A 24,061-nucleotide genomic window follows, 5' to 3' on the forward strand; every position below is an offset into this window, starting at 1 on the left:
TCTGAGGATTGCTTTGGCTGTTCAAGGTTTTTTGCATTTTCATACAAATTGTGAAAATATTTGTTCTAGTTCTGTGAAAAATACCATTGGTAGCTTGATAGGGATTGCATTGAATGTATAGATCGCTTTGGGTAGTATACTCATTTTCACTATATTGATTCTTGCAATCCATGGACATGGTATATTTCTCCTTTATTTGTGTCCTCTTTGATTTCTTTCTCAGTGTTTTACAGCTTTCTATTTATAGGTCTTTTCTTTCTTTAGGTAGACTTATTCACCCCACTCCAGTAATCCTGCCTGGAAAATCCCATGGATGGAGGAGCCTGGTAGGCTGCAGTCCATGGGGTCGTGAAGAGGCGGACATGACTGAGCGACTTCACTTTCATTTTTCACTTTTATGCATTGGAGAAGGAAATGGCAACCCACTCCAGTGTTCTTGCCTGGAGAATCCCAGGGATGGGGTCACACAGAGTCGGACACGACTGAAGTGACTTAGCAGTAGCAGTAGCATTCCTAAGTATTTTATTCTTTTCATTGCAATGGTGAATGGAATTGTTTCCTTAATTTCTCTTTCTGTTTTCTCATTGTTAGTGTATAGGAATGCAAGGGATTTCTGTGTGTTATATCCTGCAAATTTACTATGTTCATTGATTAGCTCTAGTAATTTTTTGGTAGAGTCTTTAGGATTTTCTATGTAGAGGATCATGTCATCTGCAAACAGTGAGAGTTTTACCTTCTTCTTTTCCAATCTGGATTCCTTTTATTTCTTTTTCTTCTCTGATTGCTGTGGCTAAAACTTCCAAAACTATGTTGAATAGTAGTGGTGAGAGTGGGCATCCTTGTCTTGTTCCTGACTTTAGGGGAAATGCTTTCAATTTTTCACTGTTGAGGATAATGTTTGCTGTGCATTTATCATATATGGGTTTTATTATGTTGAGGTATGTTCCTTCTATGCCTGCTTTCTGGAGGGTTTTTAATCATAAATGGATGTTGAATTTTATCAAAGGCTTGCTCTACATCTATTGAGATAATCATATGGCTTTTATATTTCCGTTTGTTAACATGGTGTATCACATTGATTGATTTGTGGATATTAAAGTTTCCTTGCATCCCTGGGATTAAGCCCACTTGGTCATGATGTATGATCTTTTTAATATGTTGTTGCATTCTGTTTGCTAGAATTTTGTTAAGGATTTTTGCATCTATGTTCATCAGTGATATTGGCCTGTAGTTTTCTTTTCTTGTGGCATCTTTGTCTGGTTTTGGTGTTAAGGTGATGGTAGCCTCAGAATGAGTTTGGAAGTTTACCTTCCTCTGCAATTTTCTGGAAGAGTTTGAGTAGGATAGGTGTTAGCTCTTCTTTAAATTTTTCATAGAATTCAGCTGTGAAGCCGTCTGGTCCTGGGCTTTTGTTTGCTGGAAGGTTTCTCATTACAGTTTTGATTTCCGTGCTTGTGATGGGTCTGTTAAGATTTTCTATTTCTTCCTGGCTCAGTTTTGGAAAGTTGTACTTTTCGAGGAATTTGTCCATTTCTTCCAAGTTGTCCATTTTATTGGCATATAGTTGCTGATAGTAGTCTCTTATGATCCTTTGTATTTCTGTGTTGTCTGTTGTGATTTCTCCATTTTCATTTCTAATTTTGTTGATTTGATTCTTCTCCCTTTTTTTCTTGATGAGTCTGGCTAATGGTTTGTCTATTTTATTTATCTTCTCAAAGAACCAGCTTTTAGCTTTGTTGATTTTTGCTATGGTCTTTTTTTCTTTCCCATTTATTTCTGCCCTAATTTTTATGATATCTTTCTTTCTACTAACCCTGGGGTGCTTCATTTCATCCTTTTTTAGTTGATTTAGGCATAGAGCTAGGTTATTTATTTGACTTTTCTCTTATTTCTTGAGGTAAGCTTGTATTGCTATGAACCTTCCCCTTAGCACTGAGTCCCATAGGTTTTTGGGTGTTGTGTTTTAATTTTCATTCATTTCTATGCATATTTTGATTTCTTTTTTGATTTTTTATGATTTGTTGGTTATTCAGAAGTGTGTTGTTTAGCTTCCATATGTTTGTATTTTTAATAGTTTTTTCCCTGTAGTTGACATCTAATCTTACCACACTGTGATCAGAAAAGATGCTTGGAATGATTTCAATTTTTTTAATTTACCAAGGCTAGATTTATGGCCCAGGATGTGATCCATCCTCTAGAAGTTTCTGTGAACACTTGGGAAAAGGGTGAAATTCATTGTTTTGGGGTGAAATGTCCTATAGATATCAATTAGGTAACTGGTCCATTGTGTCATTTAAAGTTTGTGTTTCCTTGTTAATTTTCTGTTTAGTTTATCTATCCACAGGTGTCAGTGGGCTATTAATGTTTCCCACTATTATTGTGTTACTGTTAATTTCCCCTTTCATACTTGTTAGCATTTGCATTACATATTGTGGTGTTCCTATATTGGGTGTGTATATATTTATAATTGTTACATCTTCTTCTTGGATTGACCCCTTGATCATTATGTAGTGTTCTTTGTCTCTTTTCATGGCCTTTATTTCAAAGTCTATTTTATCTGATATGACTTTTGTGACTCCTGCTTTCTTTTGGTCTCCATTTATGTGAAATATCTTTTTCCAGCCCTTCACTTTCAGTCTGTATGTGTCCCTTGTTTTGAGGTGGGTCTCTTGTAGACATATATAGGGGTCTTGTTTTTGTATCCATTCAGCCAGCCTTTGTCTTTTGGTTGGGGCGTTCAACACATTTACATTTAAGTTAATTATTGATAAGTATGATCCCACTTCCATTTACTTTGTTGTTTTGGGTTCGAGTTTATACACCCTTTCTGTGTTTCCTGTCTAGAGGAGATCCTTTAGCGTATATTGAAGAGCTGGTTTGGTGGAGCTGAATTCTCTCAGCTTTTGCTTGTCTGTAAAGCTTTTGATTTCTCCTTCATATTTGAATGAGATCCTTGCTGGGTACAGTCCTCTGCCTTGTAGGTTTTTCTCTTTCATCACTTTAAGTATGTCCTACCATTCCCTTCTGGCCTGAAGAGTTTCTATCAAATGATCAGTTGTTATCCTTACGGGAATCCCCTTGTGTGTTATTTTTTGTTTTTCATTTGCTTCTTTTAACATTTCAAAACAGAGTTTCTTTACCTCAAGGGTAAAGCAGATGTGCTTTGAGGGTCTGACAAGCTATCTTTGTTTACACAAAGTTCAGGCTGAACGACAAATAAGCCAAACTGACTTCCCCATATCTCAGTATGTGAACATTTTCTCCATCACAGAATATATGATCCTGCAATTCTACCTCTGAGGATAAACCCAGAAGAGTTGAAATCACACTTGGGGAGAGACATGTGTACACTCGTGTTCATAGCACCATTATTCACAGTAATTAAGACATGAAAGCAACCCAAGTGTCTATTGACCAAAGGATGGTTAAGCCAGTGTGGTAGGTACCAATAACAGAGTATATTCAGCATTTAAAAAGAAGAGAATATCATACATGCTACAACATGGATACACCTAGTGGACATTATACAAAATAAAGTAAGGCTGACAAGAGAGGGCAAATATTAGATGATTCCACTGAAATGAAGTGGTCAGAGTGGTCAGATTCATAGGGAGAAAGTAGAATGGTGATTACCAGCAACTGGGAAAGGAGAAAGGGGGAATTGTTGTTGAATGTGTATAGAGTTTCCATTTTGCCAGAGGAAAAGAATCCTGGAGTTTGGTTACACAAAATGTGAATGTACTTAACATCTAACTGGGGCACGTCATTGACCTTCATGTCCTCTGCCTGCCTTCTGTCTGTGGTAAAAGCTTAGCCAAATAATAAGTTTAATCCAAGAAGTGAGAGCATGCAGAAACAAAGGAAAACAGCCAAAGGAGAACAAATAATAATAATAATAATATGGTGACTAAGCATAGTCATGGACCTTTAGTTCCTTCTCAATGGCTACAGACAATATTGTGAGAGCATGTAGAGACAGACATTTCCACCAGCTGTAAGAAGTTAACTAACGGATGACCAGAGTGTAGCCATGACAACAGCTGCCCCAATTCTGAGAACTTGCCTCAAGGAAATGGGGACAAGCTGACATTGTTACTGAAGATTAACTGTACCTAAAAAAATCAAGACAACGCTGGTCAGCTCACTGATGACCACTTTCAAGATGACTGTCAGAGTGAACTGTGCTGTTTCTGAATGTATCCCCCTCTCTGAGTCTATAAATGCTTTTGTGATGTGCTCAGTCATTTCTGACTCTTTTCAAGCCCATGTACTGTAGTCCACCAGGCTCCTCTGTCCATACTGCAGGTCGTTGCCATGCCCTCCTCCAGGGAATCTCCCAACCTAGGGTTTGAACCCAGGGCTTCTCCATTCCAGGCAGATTCTTCACTGTTTGAGCCACCAGGGAAACCCAAGGATATTGGAGTGGGTAGCCTATTCCTTCTCCAGGCGATCTACCTGACCCAGAAATCGAAGTGGAATCTCCTGCACTGCTGGTGGAATCTTTACCAGTTGAGCTACCAGGGAAACCCATTAAAGCTGTTACTGTCTGCTTGTTGGGGTGGGCAGGGGAGTTGACCTTTGAGAGTAGTATAATCCCCCCCCTCCCCATTGCTGGCATCCAAAATAAAGCAAACTTTCCTTCCAACAACCTGGCCTTCTTAATGGCTTTTGAGGAGCCAGCAGCCAGACTCTGCTTTTGGTTATGACACAACTGAACTGATTACTTAAAGATGGTTAAAATGGTCAAATTCCTGTTATTTGTACATTGGTGGTCATTTAGTCGCTAAGTCATGTCTGACTCTTGCGATCCCATGGACTTTATGCTGCCAACTCCTCTGTGTATGGGATTCTCCAGGTGAGAATACTGGAGTAGGTAGCCTACCCCTTCTCCAGTGGATCTTCCCAACCCAGGAATCGAACCTGGTCTCCTGCATTGCAGGCAGATACCCTACCGACTGTGCTATGAGGGAGATGTCATTTGTGTGTTACCCCAGTTAAAAACATCTTAGAAAATCCCTTGATGGTAACCACAGAACTGTTAAGGGCTGACAGGAACTTTGCATAAGCTTCCGGTCCTCCCAGCCTCCTCCCCACCCCAACTACCCAGGGGTTAAGCGTTGTCTTCTGTGCTCAGGGACTTCCCTCTTTGGTTTTCGGACACACATCAGCTCCTGCCTTGCGTGACTTAACCTCAGCCTCCCTGACTGCCCCAGTGCTCCAGGCTCTGCTCCAAGGATCCAGTAAGTCTCGGGTCACCCTCTTCCTGTAGGAGACTGGGCGCTGAGTTCACATCTTCCCAAAGAGACTTGTGCAATCCCGAGTGTTGGGGGACTCAGCCCAGCTCCAGCCTGAGGGTGGATAGACCCATTTTCCAGATGAAAGTAGAAGGAGCTGGGAGCTGTTGTGTTTGTGTGAGAAGAGAAGGGGCTGGGAGAGATTGGATCTGTGTCCAAAGGCTCTTGGACTGGTTTTAGACTGATGCTCACTCAACACTCAGGTGACCCTCACATAGAGTTTGTGATACGGGTACCACTGCCTTCAGTTTCCTGTCTCCTGTCTGCCCTCCATGTCTGTTGATGCCTCCTCTAGGAGCTGAGCATTCCGCTGAGGATGACTCAGTGGTGTTTTGTGTTAAGTTACCTTGGAGTTTTGTACACTCAGCAACTCTGTGAAGCTGGCTATCCTGTTTATCACTGGCATCATTTTTGTTTTAAATTGTGATAAAATACACATAAATTTGCCATCATCACCATTTTTAAATGAACCGTTCAGCAATTTTTGGTAAATTTACGTAGCTGTGACACCAATTTGCAGAACTCTTTTCGTCTTGTAAAACTGAAACCAGGTTTTCATTTAACAATGACGCCCTATTTTTCCTCTCACCCAGGCCCTAGTAAACCACCATTCTATTTCTGTCTGTGTAAATTTAACTATATCAGGTACTTCATAGAAGTGGAATCATACAGTATTTGTCTTTTGGAGACTGGCTTTTTATCATTTAGCATGTTGTCGTCAAGTTTCTTGCCCACAAGGGTATTGTCCCTATTATAGCGTGGGTCAGAATTTCCTGTCGTTTTATTCCTGAATAATATTCCTCTGTAGGCACAGATCACTTTCTGTTCATCCATTTTTCTTGGATGGCCATTTGGGTTGCTTTCATCTTTCAGCTATTGTGAACAATGCTGCTACAAACATGGGTGTGCAAATGTCTCCTGTGACCTCACTCTCAGTTCTTTTGGGTGTATGCTCAGAAGTGGTATTGCCCAACCATGATGGTAATTTCAGTTTTGGTTTTTTGGAGGAACCACCATACTTTATCCATAACAACTGCACCATTTTATGTTCCTAACGACAGGGCTCAAAGGTTCATCAGCAGCATTTGACCAAGAAGGAAACACAGGTCCAGAGAAGTATATGACTTGTTCAAGGGCAGAGAGGTGTTCGTGGGGCCAAGATCCTAATCATAGCTTCCTGACTCTTTGAATGCTTACCCTCAACCATAATGCTCAACTTGGACCTTAGAGTAACATGGACAGAAGCCCGCTGACCTTAACTCCTGTTCATTGAGTCAGCCTAGCCCTGCAGAGCAGTGTAATGGGGAGACATTCTATGTCCCAAAGGATTGAAAACACAGTCTCTCATTTCTGATTCAGAACGAAGATTAGTCCTCCCTCCCTCCAGGCACTTAGGAGGTCATCTGTTTTTCCTTTTTTTTTCTTCTCCCAAAATTTAATAATATTTTATTTTTTAAATTTTTACAATTTTTTTTAGTTGGAGGATAATTGCTTTACAATGTTGTGTTGGTTTCTGCCTACAACAAGGAGGCTCAGTCATAATTATATGTATATATCTCCATCCCTCTAGGTCATCATGGAGCTCCAGACTGAGCTCCCCGTGTTATACAGTGGCTTCCCACGAGCTATCTGTTTCACACATAATCGTGTATAAATGTCAGTGCTGCTTTCTCAGTCCGTCCCACCCTTTCCTCCCTCAACTGTGTCCACAATCTGTTCTCTACATCTGCATCTCCAATCCTTCCCTACAAATAGGTTCACTAGTCCTATTTTTTTAGATTCCATGCATATGCATGATATACAATATCTGTTTTTCTCTTTCTGAGTTTCTTCACTCTGTATAATAGACTCTAGGTTTATTCACCTCACTGCAAGTGACTCACATTCATTCCTTTTTATGGCTGAGTAATACTTCATTGCATATATGTACCACAATCTTCTTTACCCATTCATCTGTCTGTAGACATCTAGGTTGCTTCCATGTCCTGCCTGTTGAAAACAGGGCTGCAATGAACATCCGGGTACACGTATCTTTGTGATTTGGTTTGATTTGACTTTGAGTTTCTCAGGGTTTATGCCCAGCAGTGGATTGCAGGGTCATATGGCAGTTTCATTCCTAGTTTGTTAAGGAATGCCCATCCTGTTCTCCATAGTGGCTGTGTCAGTTTACTTTCCCACCAACAGTGCAGTAGAGTTCCCTTCTCTCCACATCTTCTCCAGCATTGATTGTTTGTAGATTTTCCAATAGTGACCATTCTGACTGCTGGGAGGTGATAGCTCACTGACATGTGGACACAGTGGGGGAAGGAGAGGGTTGAACAAACTGGGGGACTAGGATTGACATGTATTCATGTGCAAAACAGATAGCTAATAGGAACCTGCACAAAGCACAGGAACCTCAGCTTGTAGTTCTGTGGTGCCCTAGAGGGTTGGGATGGGGGCCGGGTGGGGGGGAGTCCCAAGAGGGAGGGGACATATGAATACATATAGCATTCACTGGGCTTCCCATGTGGCTCAGCAGTAAAGGATTCACCTGCCAATGCAGGAGATGTGGTTTGATCCCTGGGTTGGGAAGATTCCTTGGAGTAGGAAATAACAACCCACTCCAGTATTCTTGCCTGGAGAATCCCATGGACAGAACAGCCTGGAGGGCTACAGTTCATGGGGTGGAACAGAGTCAGACATAACTGAATGACTAAACAACAAAGTTGATTGACTTCTTTATATAGCAGAAACTATCACAACATTGTAAAGCAATACCCCTATGGCTGACTCATGTCAATGTATGGCAAAAACCACTACAATATTGTAAAGTAATTAGCCTCCAATTAAAATAAATATTTTTTTTTAAATTAAAAAGTAGAACACTCAAATAAATAAAATCATAAAAGAGGAGATATTATAAATGGTACTTTAAATATACACAGTCTTATAAGAAGCTACAATGAAAAACTATATGCCAACAAATTGGATAACCTAGAAGAAACAGACCAAATTTTTAGAAACATCCAACATATCCAAGACAAAATCAGGATAAAATAAATAACACGGATAACAAACAAGGACGTTAAATCAGTGATAAGAAATCACTCAACACAGAAAAGATAGTTTAACTGGCAAATTTTACAAAACATTTGATTTTTAAAAAACTGTTAAAATGTTGGCCACACTAGGTTTTAGTTGCTGCACGTGGGCTTTCTCTCTGGTTGTGGCGAGGGGCTACTCTTTGTTTTGGTGTGCATGCTTCTTGCAGTGGCTTCTCTTATTGTGGAGCACAGGCTCAGTAATTGTGGAGCACAGGCTTAGTTGTTCCATGGCATGTGGGATCTTCCCAGACCAGGAATCGAACCTATGTGCCCTGCATTAGCTGGTGGTTTCTCATCCACTGTGCCACCAGGAAAGTCCAAAAAGTAAGAATACTAACAAACACGAAAAAACTACATTTATTTCTAGACCCCTTCCTTTTACAAGATAATGGAGAAAACGCATGGTGTGTGTGTGTGTGTGTGTGTGTGTGTGTGTGTCCCTGAGAGGGTCCCCTCATAATGGAAGAATCTTTGCCGATACTGTGATTGGGAATTTTTTCATCCTCTTCGCAGGTCACATGGTTTTCTCTCAACTCCCCTCTGTTTTAGTTTCCATTCTGTCAGGGCTAGCCTGGCTTAGGGATTTGGATTGCTTTCCAAATGCAACCAAGACAGGAAATCCACTGGTCCAAGGCACAGTGATGAATTCATGTCAAAAACAGGATGCAAGGGGGAGGGGGCAGAAGGCAAGAGAGAGAGAGTGAGACGAAGAAGTGTTTCCATCTGAGACAGAAAAGAGGCAGGAGGAGGAGGCACAGATGGGAGGACTAACATGCTGAAGGCTGGGGTGGGGGCAGAGGCGGGGGATGGGGCAGGTTATCAAATGTGAATCACAGGTCACAGTGAACTCAACATCGATTTAAAATATTCACATATAATGTAAATACAAAGCACCCAAACTCAGTGATGGTTATAGAATTGAGTAATAATTTCAGACACTTAAGAAGTATATGAAAATGAAAAGGTGTTAGTGTTCCAGAGATAGAGGCCAGAGGGCAGGGAAGTTAAGGAAGGGGTGATGATCAGGACACTCACTTGGAAACACAGGGTAACTGTTGGATGAAAAAGGAAAAAAAAAAGAGGAATGTGAGCGTACCTCTGACAGTTACTGTGGTCACCGTGAGATGAATTAAAAACATGGGAAATTATACTGAAAAGATGAGAGGGTGGGGAGAAAGCAGCAGAGGTGGACCTGAGTGTCTCTCATGAATCATAACTGAAGAGAGTGCCTGTCAGTTGGGGTTGTCTACTGGGCATCCCAGGTGGCTCAGTGGTAAAGAACCTGCCTGCCAATGCAGGAGATGTGGGTTTGACCCCTGGGTCAGGAAGATCCCCTGGAGGAGGAAATGGCAACCCACTCCAGTATTCTTGCCTGGGAAACCCCATGGACAGAGGAACCTGGCAGGTTACAGTCCATGGGGCCACAAAAGAGTCAGACATGACTGAATGACTAAACAACAAGAAAATTCTATACAATGTGATATCAGACATGCCATTCTCATGGCTTAAGTCTGTGTCCTTACACTATTTTAAACTCTGTATGTTTTCTCCTATTATGTTACAGTTGCTTAAAAAGTCAGATTTTTTAAAAACCAGTGTGGATTTTTTTTTTTTTTTAATGTAAGGTATGTGGGCTGGATTCCAAATGTCCTGCTGTTGTGAAAGAGGGGAGTGCTCCTTACTACTAAATCCCTAATGACTATTTTAGATGTCTTATTTTTTAAAATTTAGACTTTCATTTACTGGCTGCTTCAATTTGAACTATTTTCTTTTCATTTTATTGAAGTATAGTTGATTTACAGTGTTGAGATAATTTCTTCTGTACTGCAAAGTGACTCAGATATGCAATATATATATATATACATATATATATATATATATATATATATATATATATATATATATATATATATATATATGTTGTTGTTTAGTCACTCAGTTGTGTCTGACTCTTTTGTGACCCCGTGGACTATAGCCTGCCAGGCTCCTCTGTCTATGGGGTTACCCAGGTGAGAATACTGGTGTGGGTTGTCATTCTCTTCTCCAGGAGACCTTCCTGACCCAGAGATTGAACTGGGAACTCCTGCACTGCAGGCAGATTCTTTACGTCTAAGCCTCCAGGGAAGCCCTCGTCATATTGTTGAAGCATTTAAACTTTATTGCTCTTGGCGCAAATAATCTTGTCCTCTATCCTCCTAGGTTCTCTGTCTGGAGCCTGCAAAGAAGACACACGAAGGGCAGATGAACAGGAGAAAGAACTACATCTAAAACTAGCCTTCGGTTTACATTTCCTGAGGAATGAGGCAGGTGAGGTCTAGGCTAGATATTTACAACTAGACTTCTGTTTGCTCTTGGAGACGGAAATGACAGGAACAGGGTAAATAGCTAGACTTTGCCTGCTGTGGACACGTTACTATAACAGTCATGGCAGAGACAGAGAGGGGCTAAACCCTGTGCGTGTAAAGGATCAAGAGGTCACATATTTTCTATCTTTAAGGCACCGCACATGTGCAGAGAGTCTCCTTGGGGGACAAAAAGGAGGAGATGCCCTGTCATAATCGGTGATGTCCAGGCCCCCACAGCCCTGTGTGCTGGAATCCATCTAGGAAAAAAGCTGTGCACACCTGTCAGGGAGGGTCCTAGGGCAGGTCAGGTAATTAGCGAAAGGCAAACAAAAATGGAAGGAACTGCCCTGTATAGATGATTTAACAGTCTCTTTATTTATTTATTTCTTCATTTATTTTTATTAGTTGGAGGCTAATTACTTTACAATATTGTAGTGGTTTTTGCCATACATTGACATAAATCAGCCATGGATTTACGTATGTTCCCCATCCTGAACACCCCTCCCACCTCCCTCCCCATCCCATCCCCCTGGGTCATCCCAGTGCACCGGCCCTGAGCACTTGTCTCATGCATCAAACCTGGACTGGTGATCTGTTTCACCCTTGATAAGATACATGTTTCAACGCTATTCTCTCAGATCATCCATCCCTCGCCTTCTCCCATAGAGTCCAAAAGTCTGTCCTATACATCTGTGTCTCTCTTTCTGTTTTGCATATAGGGTTATCATTACCATCTTTCTAAATTCCATATATATGGGTGAGTATACTGTATTGGTGTTTATCTTTCTGGCTTGCTTCACTCTGTATGATGGGCTCTAGTTTCATCCATCTCATTAGAACTGATTTAACAGTCTCTTTACGGGGCTCCTCCTCCTTCAGGAGGACGCCCACAGCCTTCCTCTTGGGTGTGAACTCTGCCTGTCTTCTGTCTTAACTAAACAAATTGTTTCCTCTGTGTGCTCCCCCAAAACTGTGCTGTGTCTCCAGTGATGCACTTTTACTATATTTTTAGTTTTTGCCTCCTGGAGAAATGCTTTTTTTTCCCCCCTTTTTACTGGGGACTAGAGCAAGGAGAACCGTGTTTCTAGTTTCTAGCCCCCGAAGGACTGGTGACTAGGAGTCTTGGTTTTCATCCAGGCTACTCGAAGCCCAATTCTTGGGCAGAGAACTAAGCCAGTGCTCACGGCTATCTCTCTCTCCCTCCGAGATCATTTGGGGTTGAAACCCAGGATTTCAAGGTAAACTGCAGGTCTCCCAAACTGCTGGCTGGAGACTTCTGACTCTCTCTCTCTCCCAGGAGAACTTTCTCTCACTCTCTGCTTTGTTCTCTTTCCAAGACCTGCAGGGCTTAATCTAGGTCCACTCAGTGAAGCAGCCCTAATTGTCTTTTTCTTGCCCCTCTCCCTATTTCTGTCAGTCTGCCTAAATGACAACCCCTGGCCTGTCCCTCACCCAAGCAGAGCTTCCTCATCAACTTTGGGAGAACTGCACCTGGAGTCAAGGCTCAGGACCTACTACAACCACCAGCAAATTGCTCCCTCTTTATTGTTTTGTTGTTTTGTTGCTAAGTCATGTGCAACTCTTTTTGACCCTGTGGACTGTAGCCCGCCAGGCTCCTCTGTCTATGGGATTCTCCAGGCAAGGATACTGGAGTGGGTTTCCATTCCCTTCTCCGGGGCATCTTGCCCTTACAGGAATCGAACCTGGGTCTCCTGTACTTCAGGCAGATTCTTTACTCTCTGATCCCCCAGGGAAGCTCAACCCGGGAGGATTCCCTTTAAAAGCCAGATGGGCCAAGAAAAGGAAAACTCAGGTTTGCTTTAACAATGTCTGGTCTTTATTTAAGTTGGGAGTTGGAAAGTGGCCTAAAACTTGGTCTCTAGATTATAATACTATCTTACAGTTAGATCTTTGTTGCCACAAAATGGGAAAATGGACTGAGGTTAACTCTCCTGGCATTCTAAATGACCCTTTTCTAACTTCTCCCAGCTCTCAGGGGGAACCCAAGCTTCCCTCACACCTGTTGTTGTTTAGTCACTCAGTCTTGTCTGACTCTTCGCAATCCCCTTGACTGTAGCCTGCCAGGCTCCAGGATCTGTTACTGCTTCAGATTCTGTAATATTAAGACACTGTATTTGTAAAAAGAAAAATTGCTATCCATCATATGACAACATATGGTTGCCACAGACGTACATTTTTTTTTTTAAAGGCTGTATATTGAGGCACAATAAGTGGATGTATGTTTGTGCTTGTACATGTACATTTGAGCAGTTAAGGGAGAGACAGAAAGTGTTTCCTGAGTCTGCGGGTCTTAATTGCCTTCAGCTCAAGACAATCCAGGGGTTTCCCAGGGGTCTCAGTGGTGGAGTCCACCTGCCTCTGCAAGAGACACAGGAGACTCAGGTTTGATTCCTGGATCGGGAAGATCCCCTGGAAGAGATCACGGCAACACACTCCAGCATTCTTGCCTGCAGAATCCCATGACAGGGGAGCCTGGCGGGCTGCAGTCCACGGAGTCTCAAGGAGTCAGACAGGACTGAGCACAGACACACACCAAACAACTCATGTTCCAAGTGGCGCATTTTGGGGGAGACCTAATCCTCTCCACCTCACTTCTCTTTCAAAAGCCTTTCCAGTAACTTTGAAACATCTTGAAAGATTTCTTTGTGTTTGAAGAAACCAAAGCTCAGAGATGGAGACCTTGTCCCAAGTGTCCTTTTACCACCTGCCCCTCATCGCTGCACTGCTCCGTGGAATTGGACTCCCAGGGCCAAGGGCAGGTGGACCTTGCTGATGGCTTCATGTCTTGTTTCCTCAGCAGATCACAGCTCCTCAACTCCATCTAGGATGCGGTGTCAGGATCTCTACCAGTTCGGTCAGAAGCTGGTCCGCAGGCGGCCCCTGGAGCCCACTGAGGATTCTGAGAGTCCCACGGCTCCTCTGAACATCCTGAAGCTGGTGGCCTTCGGTGTGGCCAGCACCCTGGGGGCTGGCGTATACATCCTGGTGGGAGAAGTGGCCATGTTCATTGCTGGACCAGCGATCATCATCTCCTTCTTGGTGGCAGCCCTGTCTTCTGTATTGTCTGGGCTCTGCTATGCCGAATTTGGGACACAGGTCTCATGGACTGGTTCTGCGTATCTCTACAGCTACATCACCATGGGAGAATTGTGGGCATTCATCACTGCCTGGAACCTCATACTGTCCTATGTCATTGGTGAGGGGATGGGTGGGGGGTAGGTGTGGGGCTGAAGTTCGGGAGACCAGGAGCAGGCATTTGGGTCTTCGATCATGCATGAGAACTTGGTCATCTACTCTGTGAGGGGAGGAGGGGAATAACGTAAGGAAAAGCCCACAGCTTCATTCTTTTCGGCTCTCCCCTGCTTTCCTTAAGAGATGGACCAAGAACCCAGATGGAAAGGGAATCATAGGGAGTGGGTGAGAGGGAGGCATGGCCCACAGGCTCATCCCCTCACTATACTGAAGTCTCTGCTTGGCGGTTGCCTTCAGAGTTTCCATTAGCATTTGAACTAAAATTTTAATCCTCATCGCCCAGACAACTTGCTCCCACTTCCCTCATTTCTTGTATAACTTTGATCTCCCACAAACATTAAATAGTTGACCTATTTTAGAATTATCTTGGTCTATTTTCCCCACCCCATGAAAAGAAGGTTTTTGAGATTTGGTATTTTGTTTTTTCCCCAACATACATGACTTTCTGTATTTGTTGTTGTTCGGTCACTAAATTGTGTCCGAGTCTTTGGAACCCCGTGGGCTATAGCACACCAGGCTCCTCTGTCCTCCAGTATCTCCTGGAGTTTGCTTAAGCTCATGTTCACTGAGTTGGTGATGTTGTCCAACCATCTCATCCTCTGAGGCCCCCTTCTCCTTTTACCTTCAATCTTTCCCATGTTGGACACCTTCTGACATGGGGGGCTCTTCTTCCAGCATTATAACTTTTTGCCTTTTCATGCTGTCCTTGGGATCCTCCTGGCAAGAACACTGGAGTGGGTTGACATTTCCTTCTCCAGTGGCCCAGGTTTTGTCAGAACTCTTCACTGTGACCTGTTTGTCCTGAGTGGTCCTGCATGGCATGGCTCAGTTTTATTGAACTATGCTAGCCCGTCACCACGACAAGGCTGTGATCCACGAAGAGGTCTTGGTGTGTAGGTGGGTCCAATTTATATTTGTCAATGAATGTTCCTTATTATTCTGCTGCAGGCACGGGCAGTGTGGCCAGGGCCTGGAGTGTCGCCTTCGACAGCCTGATTGGGAACCACATCTTTCAGGCCTTAGAGGGAACTTTCTCTCCATATATGCCCTACTACCTGGCCAAGTATCCAGACTTTGTCGCCCTGTCCCTGGTGCTGTTGCTCACAGGTGAGACAGGGATCCAAGTTAGGATGGGAAGACTGGGATATGGGGCAGCAGGGGAACTAGGGTGGGAAAGGCTTGAGGTGGCAGAATTGTGGGAACTACAAACTAGGGTCTGTGATAGACAGAAAGTCGAGACATAGATGGTTGTTTCCCACCCTTGGCATTACTGACCTTCTAGGCTGAAACAGCCTTTGGTTTTGGGGGCTGTCCTATGCACTGCAGGATTTTCTTAGGATTTTCTTTTTCAGTTGTGTAGCCTCCTTGAACTTTATTCACTAAACACCTGTGACTCATATCTCCCAAACTGTGACAATCAGGATGTCTCCAGACATTGCCAAATGTCCCCCGGGGACCCAAATCACCCCCAGCTGAGAATCATTTACTTAGGAGTAACAAGTTTCTTCCTCTGCACTGAGACTTTTTTTCAATTGGGAGGAAATTAGCATAGCATAAAATAAGCCATTTTATTATTTTTCCTTAGCCTTATTGATATATAACTGACATACAACATTATATCAACTCAAGGTGAACATCATGATGATTTGAGAGATGTGTATATTATGTGACTGGAGTAGGAAATGGCAACCCACTCCAGTATTCGTGCCTGGAAAATTCCATGGACAGAGGAGCCTGGCAGGCTACAGTCCATGGGGTCTCAAAGGGTCAGAGTGACTGAGTCCATATTATATGATAATGGCCACAGAAAGAAACTAACCAAGTTCAGTTCAGTTCAGTTCAGTTCAGTCACTCAGTCGTGTCCGACTCTGTGACCCCATGAATCGCAGCACACCAGGCCTCCCTGTCCATCACCAACTCCCGGAGTTTACTCAAACTCATGTCCATCGAGTCAGTGATGCCATCCAGCCATCTCATCCTCTGTCGTCCCCTTCTCCTCCTGCCCCCAATCCCTCCCAGCATCAGGGTCTTTTCCAATGAGTCAACTCTTCGCATGAGGTGGCCAAAGTATTGGAGTTTCAGCTTCAGCATCAGTCCTTCCAACGAACACCCAGGACTGATCTCCTTTAGGATGGACTGGTTGGATTTCCTTGCAGTCCAAGGGACTCTCAAGAGTCTTCTCCAACACCATAGTTCAAAAGCATCAATTTTTCGGTGCTCATCTTTCCTCACAGTCCAATCTCACAGCCCTCTAACTCCTGGCAACCACTAGTCTGCTTTCTGTGTCTGTGTATTTGATTTGGTTATCTTGGAATGTCTCACATTCCATCTTTCCCACAGGAGTACTGGTTCTGGGAGCTCGTGAGTCAGTCCTGGTTGGAAAAATATCCACAGGCATCAACCTTTTGGTTCTCAGCTTCATCATCATCTCTGGCTTCATTAAGGGAGACCTGCACAACTGGGAGCTCACGGAACAGGACTACACATTGAACACGTCTGAATCTGGTGACATCTCTAGGTCAGGAGGGTGCTCCTGGTCCTTGTCATGCTTGTGGGGGCTGGTGCAGAGCTGGGAATCTGGCGGGGTCTAAAGAGATCTGGGCTGGTGGATCCGGATAACAAGGTCGTGGAGCCCAGGGCTTGAGGTATTAGCTGTGAAGGCCGGTAGGGATGACTGAACACACCTGCCTCATGGTCCTTCTTGCTTCTTCTCTCACTGTAGCTTGGGCCCCCTGGGTTCTGGAGGGTTTGTGCCCTTTGACTATGATGGGATTCTCCATGGAGCAGCTCTATGTTTCTACTCGTTTGTGGGTTTTGATGACATTGTCACTAAAGGTAACAGGGCCATTGTGTGTCCCATCAGGGGATTGGGCTGTCCTTGGGCATAGGGGTTGATAGATTTTTAACCCTCTGAACTTCAAGAAGAGAATGGATTTTGTGCTGTGCCATCTGTGTTTTCCTCACCCGAGATGTTCACCCACCCTGCAGGGGAAGAAGCCCCAAATCCTCACCGCTCCATCCCCATCAGCATCGTGACCACGGTCTTCATCTGCTTTTTGGCGTATTTTGGTGTCTCGGCGACTCTCACCCTCATGGTGCCCTACTACCAGATTCAGCCTGACAGCCCCTTTCCACAGGCTTTCCTCCATGTTGGGTGGGGCCCTGCCAGATATATTGTGGCTGTTGGCATCCTCTGTTTTCTTTTATACAGGTCAGTGTCAAGGCTTTCTCTCCACGAACTGTCAGATGCTCAGGTGTTTCAGCCCTTGGGATTGAGAGATGAGAGGGAGACCAGGGAGTCAGAGCCCTGGTCTCTCCTGCTTCTCAACATCCCCACCCGTGTTCCCACCGTGCCTTCCAGACTGCAGAGCTCCCTGTTCCCCGTGCCTCAGGTGATCCAGGAAATGGCCGAGGATGGGCTCCTTTTCCGAGGACTTGCCCGGACCCATGCCCGCACGAAGACGCCCATCATGGCCACCGTGTCCTCTGGAATTCTCGCAGGTGAGCCTCAGAACCCACTCCTCCTTGGATACTGTCCTTATCTGGATATGCCCAGTGGTTTCTCACTGCCGGCCCCCACCTCATTCGCGCCCTCATTCTAGGGATCATGGCGTTGCTCTTTGAGTTCAGTAATCTGGTGGACCTCATGTCGATTGGACACTTGCTGGTTTACTCCTTGGTGGCGTTTTTTGTCCTTGTCCTCAGGTGAGACTTCACTGCACCCTGACTGGGGCTCTTACGTTCCTAAAGACTGAATGGCAGTTCATCCTCTTCAGCTTTTTTTTTTTTTTAATTTTAATTAGACACTAATTACTTTACAATATTGTAATGTTTTTGACACACACTGACACGAATCCACCATGGGTGTATATGTGTTTCCCATCCTGAACCCCTCTCCCACCTCCCTCCCCATCCCATCCCTCCGGATCATCCCAGTGCACTGGCCCTGGGCACCCTGTCTCATGCATCGAACTTCGACTGGTGATCTGTTTCATATATGATAATATACATGTTTCAATGCTCTTCTCTCAGATCATCTGACCCTCGCCTTTTCCCAGAGTCCAAAATACTGTTCTATACATCTGTGTCTCTTTTGCTTTCTCGCATGAAGGGTTATCCTTAATATCTTCCTAAATTCCATATACATGTGCTAGTATACTGTATTGGTAGTTTTCTTTCTGGCTTATTTCACTCTGTATAATAAGCTTCAGCTTCACCCACCTCATTAGAACTGATTCAAATGTATTCTATTTAATGGCTGAGTAACATTCCATTGTGTATATGTACCACAGCTTTCTTATCCATTCGTCTGCTGATGGACATCTAGGTTGCTTCCATGTCCTGGCTATTGTAAACAGTGCTGCAATGAACACTGGGGTACATGTGTCTCTTTCAATTCTGGTTTCCTTGGGGTGTATGCCCAGCAGTGGGATTGCTGGGTCATATGGCAGTTCTATTTCCAGTTTTTTAAGGAATCTCCACACTGTTCTCCATAGTGGCTGTACTAGTTTGCATTCCCACCAACAGTGTAAGAGGGTTCCCTTTTCTCTGCACCCTCTCCAGCATTTATTGTTTAATTTTTGGATAGCAGCCAATCTGACTGGCATGAGATGGTACCTCAATGTGGTGTTGATTATCATTTCTCTGATAATGAGTGATGTTGTACATCTTTTCATGTGTTTGTTGAGCTATCTGTATGTCTTCTTTGGAGAAATGTCTGTTTAGTGCTTTGGCCCATTTTTTGATTGGGTCATTTATTTTTCTGGAACTGAGCCACAGGAGTTGCTTGTATATTTTTGAGATTAATTCTTTGTCAGTTGCTTCGTTTGCTATTCTTATCTCCCATCCTGAAGACTGTCTTTTCACCTTGCTTATAGTTTCCTTCGTTGTACAAATGCTTTTAAGTTTAATTAGGTCCCATTTGTTTATTTTTGCTTTTATTTCCATTACTGTGGGAGGAGGGTCATAGAGGATCCTGCTCTGATTTATGTCGGAAAATGTTTTTCCTATTTTTCCTCTAGGAGTTTTATAGTTTCTTGGCTTCCATTTAGATGGTTAATCCATTTTGAGTTTATTTTTGTGTATGATGTTAGAAAGTGTTCTAGTTTCATTCTTTTACAAGTGGTTGACCAGTTTTCCCAGCACCACTTGTTAGAGATTGTCTTTTTTCCTCTGTATATTCTTGCCTCCTTTGTCAAAGATAAGGCATCCATAGGTGTGTGGATTTATCTCTGGGCTTTCTATTTTGTTCCATTGATCTATAATTCTGTCTTTGTGCCAGTACCATAGTGTCTTGATGACTGTAGCTTTGTAGTATAGTCTGAAGTAAGGCAGGTTGATTCCTCCAGTTTCATTCTTCTTTCTCAAGATTGCTTTGGCTATTCGATGTTTTTTGTATCTCCATACAAATTGTGAAATTATTTGTTCTAGTTCTGTAAAAAATACCGTTGGTAGCTTGATAGGGATTGCATTGAATGTACAGATTGCTTTGCGTAGTATACTCATTTTCACTATATTGATTCTTGCAATCCATGATCATGGTATATTTCTCCATCTATTTGTGTCCTCTTTGATTTCTTTCATCAGTGTTTTATAGTTTTCTATATATAGGTCTTTTGTTTCTTTAGGTAGACTTATTCCTAAGTATTTTATTCTTTTCATTGCAATGGTGAATGGTACTGTTTCCTTAATTTCTCTTTCTGTTTTCTCATTGTTAGCATATAGGAATGCAAGGGATTTCTGTGTGTTAATTTTATATCTTGCAACTTTACTATATTCATTGATTAGCTCTAGTAATTTTCTGGTGGAGTCTTTATGGTTTTCTATGTAGAGGATCATGTCATCTGCAAACAGTAAGGGTTTTACTTCTTCTTTTCCAACCTGGATTCTTTTTATTTCTTTCTCTGATCTGATTGCCATGGCCAAAGCTTGCAAAACTATGTTAAACAGTAGTGGTGAGAGTTGGCACCCTTGCCTTGTTTCTGACTTTAGGGGAAATGCTTTCAATTTTTCACTATTGTGGATAATGTTTCCTATGGGTTTGTCATATATAGTTTTTTATTATGCTGAGGCATGTTCCTTCTATGCCTGTTTTCTGCAGGTTTTTTTTTTTTATCATAAATGGATGTTGAATTTTGTCAAAGGGTTTCTCTACATCTATTGAGATCATCATATGGGTTTTATCTTTCAATTTGTTAATGTGGTGTATTACATTGATTGATTTGTGGATATTAAAGAATCCTTGTGTTCCTGGGATAAAGCCCACTTGGTCATGATGTATGATCTTCTTACTATGTTGTTGGATTCTGTTCACTAGAATTTTGTTAAAGATTTTTGCATCTATGTTCATCAGTGATATTGGCCTGTAGTTTTCTTTTTCTTTCTTTCTTTTTTTTTTTTTTTTTTTGGTGGCATCTTTGTCTGGTTTTGGTATTAGGGTGATGGTGGCCTCATAGAATGAGTTTGGAAGTTTACCTTCCTCTGCAATACTCTGGAAGAGTTTGAGGTGGATATGTGTTAGCTCTTCTCTAAATTTTTGGTAGAATTCAGCTGTGAAGTCTCTGTTCCTGGGCTTTTGTTTGCTGGAATATTTCTGATTACAGTTTTGATTTCTGTGCTTGTGATGGGTCTGTTAACATTTTCATTTCTTCTGGTTCAGTTTTGGAAAGTTGTACTTCTCTAAGAATTTGTCCATTTCTTCCAAGTTGTCCATTTTATTGGCATATAGTTGCTGATAGTATCTCTTATGATTCTTTGTATTTCTCTGTTGTCTGTTGTGATTTCTCCATTTTCATTTCTAATTTTGTTGATTTGAGTCTTCCCCCTTTGTTTCTTGATGAAACATTCTGGCTAATGTTTTGTCAATGTTATTTATCTTCTCAGAGAACCAGCTTTTAGCTTTGTTGATTTTTGCTATGGTCTCTTTTGTTTCTTTTACATTTATTTCTGCCCTAATTTTTAAGATTTCTTTCCTTCTACTTACCCTGGGGTTCTTCATTTCTTCCTTTTCTAGTTGCTTTAGGTGTAGAGTTAGGTTATTTATTTGACTTTTTTTCTTGCTTCTTGAGGTAAGCCTGTATTGCTATGAAACTTCCCCTTAGCACTGCTTTTACAGTGTCCCATAGGTGTTGGGTTGTTGTGTTTTAATTTTTATTTGTTTCTATGCATATTTTTTATTCCAGTTGATTTCTTCTGCGACTTATTGGTTATTCAGAAGCGTGTTGTTTGGCCTCCATATGTTGGAATTTTTAATAGTTTTTTCCCTGTAATTGACATCTAAATTAACTGTATTGTGATCAGAAACGATGCTTGGAATGATTTCAATTTTTTTGAATTTACCAAGGCTAGATTTATGGCCCAGGGTGTGATCTGTCCTGGAGAAGGTTCCGTATGCACTTGAGAAAAAGGTGAAATTCATTGTTTTGGGGTGAAATGTCCTATAGATATCAATTAGGTATAACTGGTCCATTGTTTCATTTAAAGATGTGTTTCCTTGTTGAATTTCTGTTTAGTTGATCTATCCATAGGTGTGAGTGGGGTATTGAAGTCTCCCACTATTATTGTGCTATTGTTAATTTCCCCTTGCATACTTGCTAGCATTTGTCTTACATATTGTGGTGCTCCTACGTTGGTGCATATATATTTATAATTGTTATATCTTCTTCTTGCATTGATCCTTTGATCATTATGTAGTGTCCTTCTTTGTGTCTTTTCACAGCCTTTGTTTTAAAGTCTGTTTTATCTGATATGAGTATTGCTACTCCTGCTTTTTTTGGTCTCCATTTGTGTGAAATATCTTTTTCCAGCTCTTCACTTTCAGACTGTATGTGTCCCTTGTTTTGAGGTGCATCTCTTGTAGACAGCATTTATAGAGGTCTTGTTTTTGTATCCATTCAGCCAGTCTTTGTCTTTTGGTTGGGGCATTGAACCCATTTACATTTAAGGTAATTATTGATAAGTATGATCCTGTTGCCATTTACTTTGTTGTTTTGGGTTTGAGTTTATAAACCTTTTCTGTGTTTCTTGTCTAGAGAAGATCCTTTAGTGTCTGTTGAAGAGCTGGTTTGGTGGTGCTGAATTCTCTCAGCTTTTGCTTGTCTGTAAAGCTTTTGATTTCTCCTTCATATTTGAATGAGATCCTTGCTGGGTACAGTAATCCGGGTTGTAGGTTTTTCTCTTTCATAACTGTTAAGTATGTCCTCCCATTCCCTTCTGGCCTGAAGAGTTTCTATTGAAACATCAGCTGTTATCCTTATGGGAATCCTCTTGTGTTTTATTTGTTGTTTTTCCCTTGCTGCTTTTAATATTTGTTCTTTGTGTTTGATCTTTGTTAATTTGATTAATATGTGTCCTGATGTGTTTCACCTTGGGTTTATTCTGTTTGGGACTCTCTGGGTTTCTTGGACTTGTGTGACTATTTCTTTCCCCATTTTAGGGAAATCTTCAGCTATTATCTCCTCAAGTATTTTCTCATGGCCTTTCTTTTTTGTCTTCTTCTTCTGGGATTCCTATGATTGGAATGTTGGGGTGTTTCACATTGTCCCTGAGGTCCCTGAGGTTGTCCTCGGGACCTGAGGTTTTTTTAATTCTTTTTCTTTTTTCCTCTCTGCTTCATTTATTTCTACCATTCTATCTTCTACCTCACTATGCTATCTTCTGCCTCCATTATTCTGCTGTTGGTTCCCTCCAGGGTGTTTTTGATCTCATTTATTCCATTATTCATTACAATTGGCTCTTTTTTATTTCTTCTAGGTCTTTGTTAAATATTTCTTGCATCTTCTCGATCCTTGTCTCCAGGCTATTTATCTGTAACTCCATTTTGCTTTCAAGATTTTGGATCATTTTTACTATCATTATTCTGAATTCCTTTTTAGGCCGACTCCCTCTCTCCTCTTTTGTTTGGTTGGTGGGCATTTATCATGTTCCTTTACCTGCTGAGTATTTCTCTGCCTTTTCATCTTGTTTAGATTGCTGTGTTTGGGAGGGCCTTTTGGTATTCTGGCAGTTTGTGGTTCCTCTTTATTGTGGAGGTTCCTCCCTGTGGATGGGGTTGGACGAGCTGCTTGTCAAGATTTCCTGGTTAGGGAAGCTTACATCGGTGTTCTGGTGGGTGGAGCTGGATTTTTTTCTCTCTGGAGTGCAATGAATTGTCCAGTAGTGAGTTTGAGATGTCTATGGGTTTGGTGTGACTTTGGGCAGCCTGTATATTGAAGCTCAGGGCTATGTTCCTGCATTGCTGGAGAATTGCTGGTATGTCTTGCTCTGGAACTTGTTGGCTCTTGGGTGGTGCTTGGTTTCAGTGTAGGTATGGAGGCTTTTGGATGATCTCTTATCAATTAATGTTCCCTGGAGTCAGGAGTTCTCTGGTGTTCTCAGGTTTTGGGCTTAAGCCTCCTGCCTCTGGTTTTCAGTCTTATTCTTACAGTAGCCTCAAGACTTCTCCATCCATACAGCACTGATGATAAAACTTCTAGGTTAATCGTGAAAAGATTCTCCACAGCAAGGGACAGCCAGAGAAGTTCACATAGTTACATGGAGAAGAGAAGATGGAGGACAGAGATAGAGGTGAACCGGAGGAGAAGAGTGGGAATCAAAAGGGGAGAGAGCAATCTAGCCAGTTATCAATTCCTTGTGTGCTCTCCACAGTCTGGAACACTCAGAGAGGCTCATGGAGTTGGGTTGGGAAGGTAGAGGGAGGAGATAGAGGTGACCTGGGGGAGAAAAATGAGAGTCAAAAGGGGGAGAGAGCAATCAAGCCAGTAATCACACTCCTCAGTAAAAATGGGTACTGAAGATTGTATTCTTGAATGTACAAAATTGATAACAAATACCATAAAACAAAGATTAAAAATCTTGAGTAGGGCTTAGACTCTTAAAAATACAAAAATATAACCAAAAAAATCACAAAAAGTATAGGAAATATACATCAAGTTTGCTTTAAAAATAGGGTCTTTTTTTTCCCCAAGGTAATAGTAGGTTATAGAAATGAAAATTAGAGGAGTAACAGAGGACTTTAAAAAGGGGGAAAAAATTAAAAAGAATGATAATAGTAAAAATATATTTA

The 24,061-nt window shown here is 42.1% G+C and overlaps 1 protein-coding gene across 5 annotated transcripts; it reads left to right on the forward strand.

Moving 5' to 3' along the window:
- The first annotated feature begins 5,094 nt into the window (after nucleotides 1–5,094).
- LOC110145270 (cationic amino acid transporter 3-like) lies at nucleotides 5,095–19,604 on the forward strand. Of its 5 annotated transcripts, none has more exons than XM_070463153.1 (9): nucleotides 5,095–5,240; nucleotides 10,580–10,687; nucleotides 13,544–13,942; nucleotides 14,947–15,105; nucleotides 16,339–16,516; nucleotides 16,721–16,833; nucleotides 16,987–17,209; nucleotides 17,360–17,499; nucleotides 17,601–19,603. In XM_070463153.1, the coding sequence occupies exons 3-9, from the start codon at nucleotides 13,573–13,575 to the stop codon at nucleotides 17,705–17,707; spliced, it is 1,290 nt and encodes a 429-aa protein (XP_070319254.1). In that variant the 5' UTR covers nucleotides 5,095–5,240; nucleotides 10,580–10,687; nucleotides 13,544–13,572; the 3' UTR covers nucleotides 17,708–19,603. The 5 variants fall into 5 exon arrangements, with proteins under 5 accessions (XP_070319254.1, XP_070319255.1, XP_070319256.1 ...); XM_070463154.1 differs by having other exon boundaries at nucleotides 13,547–13,942; XM_070463155.1 differs by lacking the exon at nucleotides 10,580–10,687 and having other exon boundaries at nucleotides 17,601–19,604.
- The last annotated feature ends 4,457 nt before the right edge of the window (nucleotides 19,605–24,061 follow it).

Source organism: Odocoileus virginianus, unplaced genomic scaffold (assembly GCF_023699985.2).
Source record: "Odocoileus virginianus isolate 20LAN1187 ecotype Illinois unplaced genomic scaffold, Ovbor_1.2 Unplaced_Scaffold_36, whole genome shotgun sequence".
Lineage (NCBI taxonomy): Eukaryota > Metazoa > Chordata > Mammalia > Artiodactyla > Cervidae > Odocoileus > Odocoileus virginianus.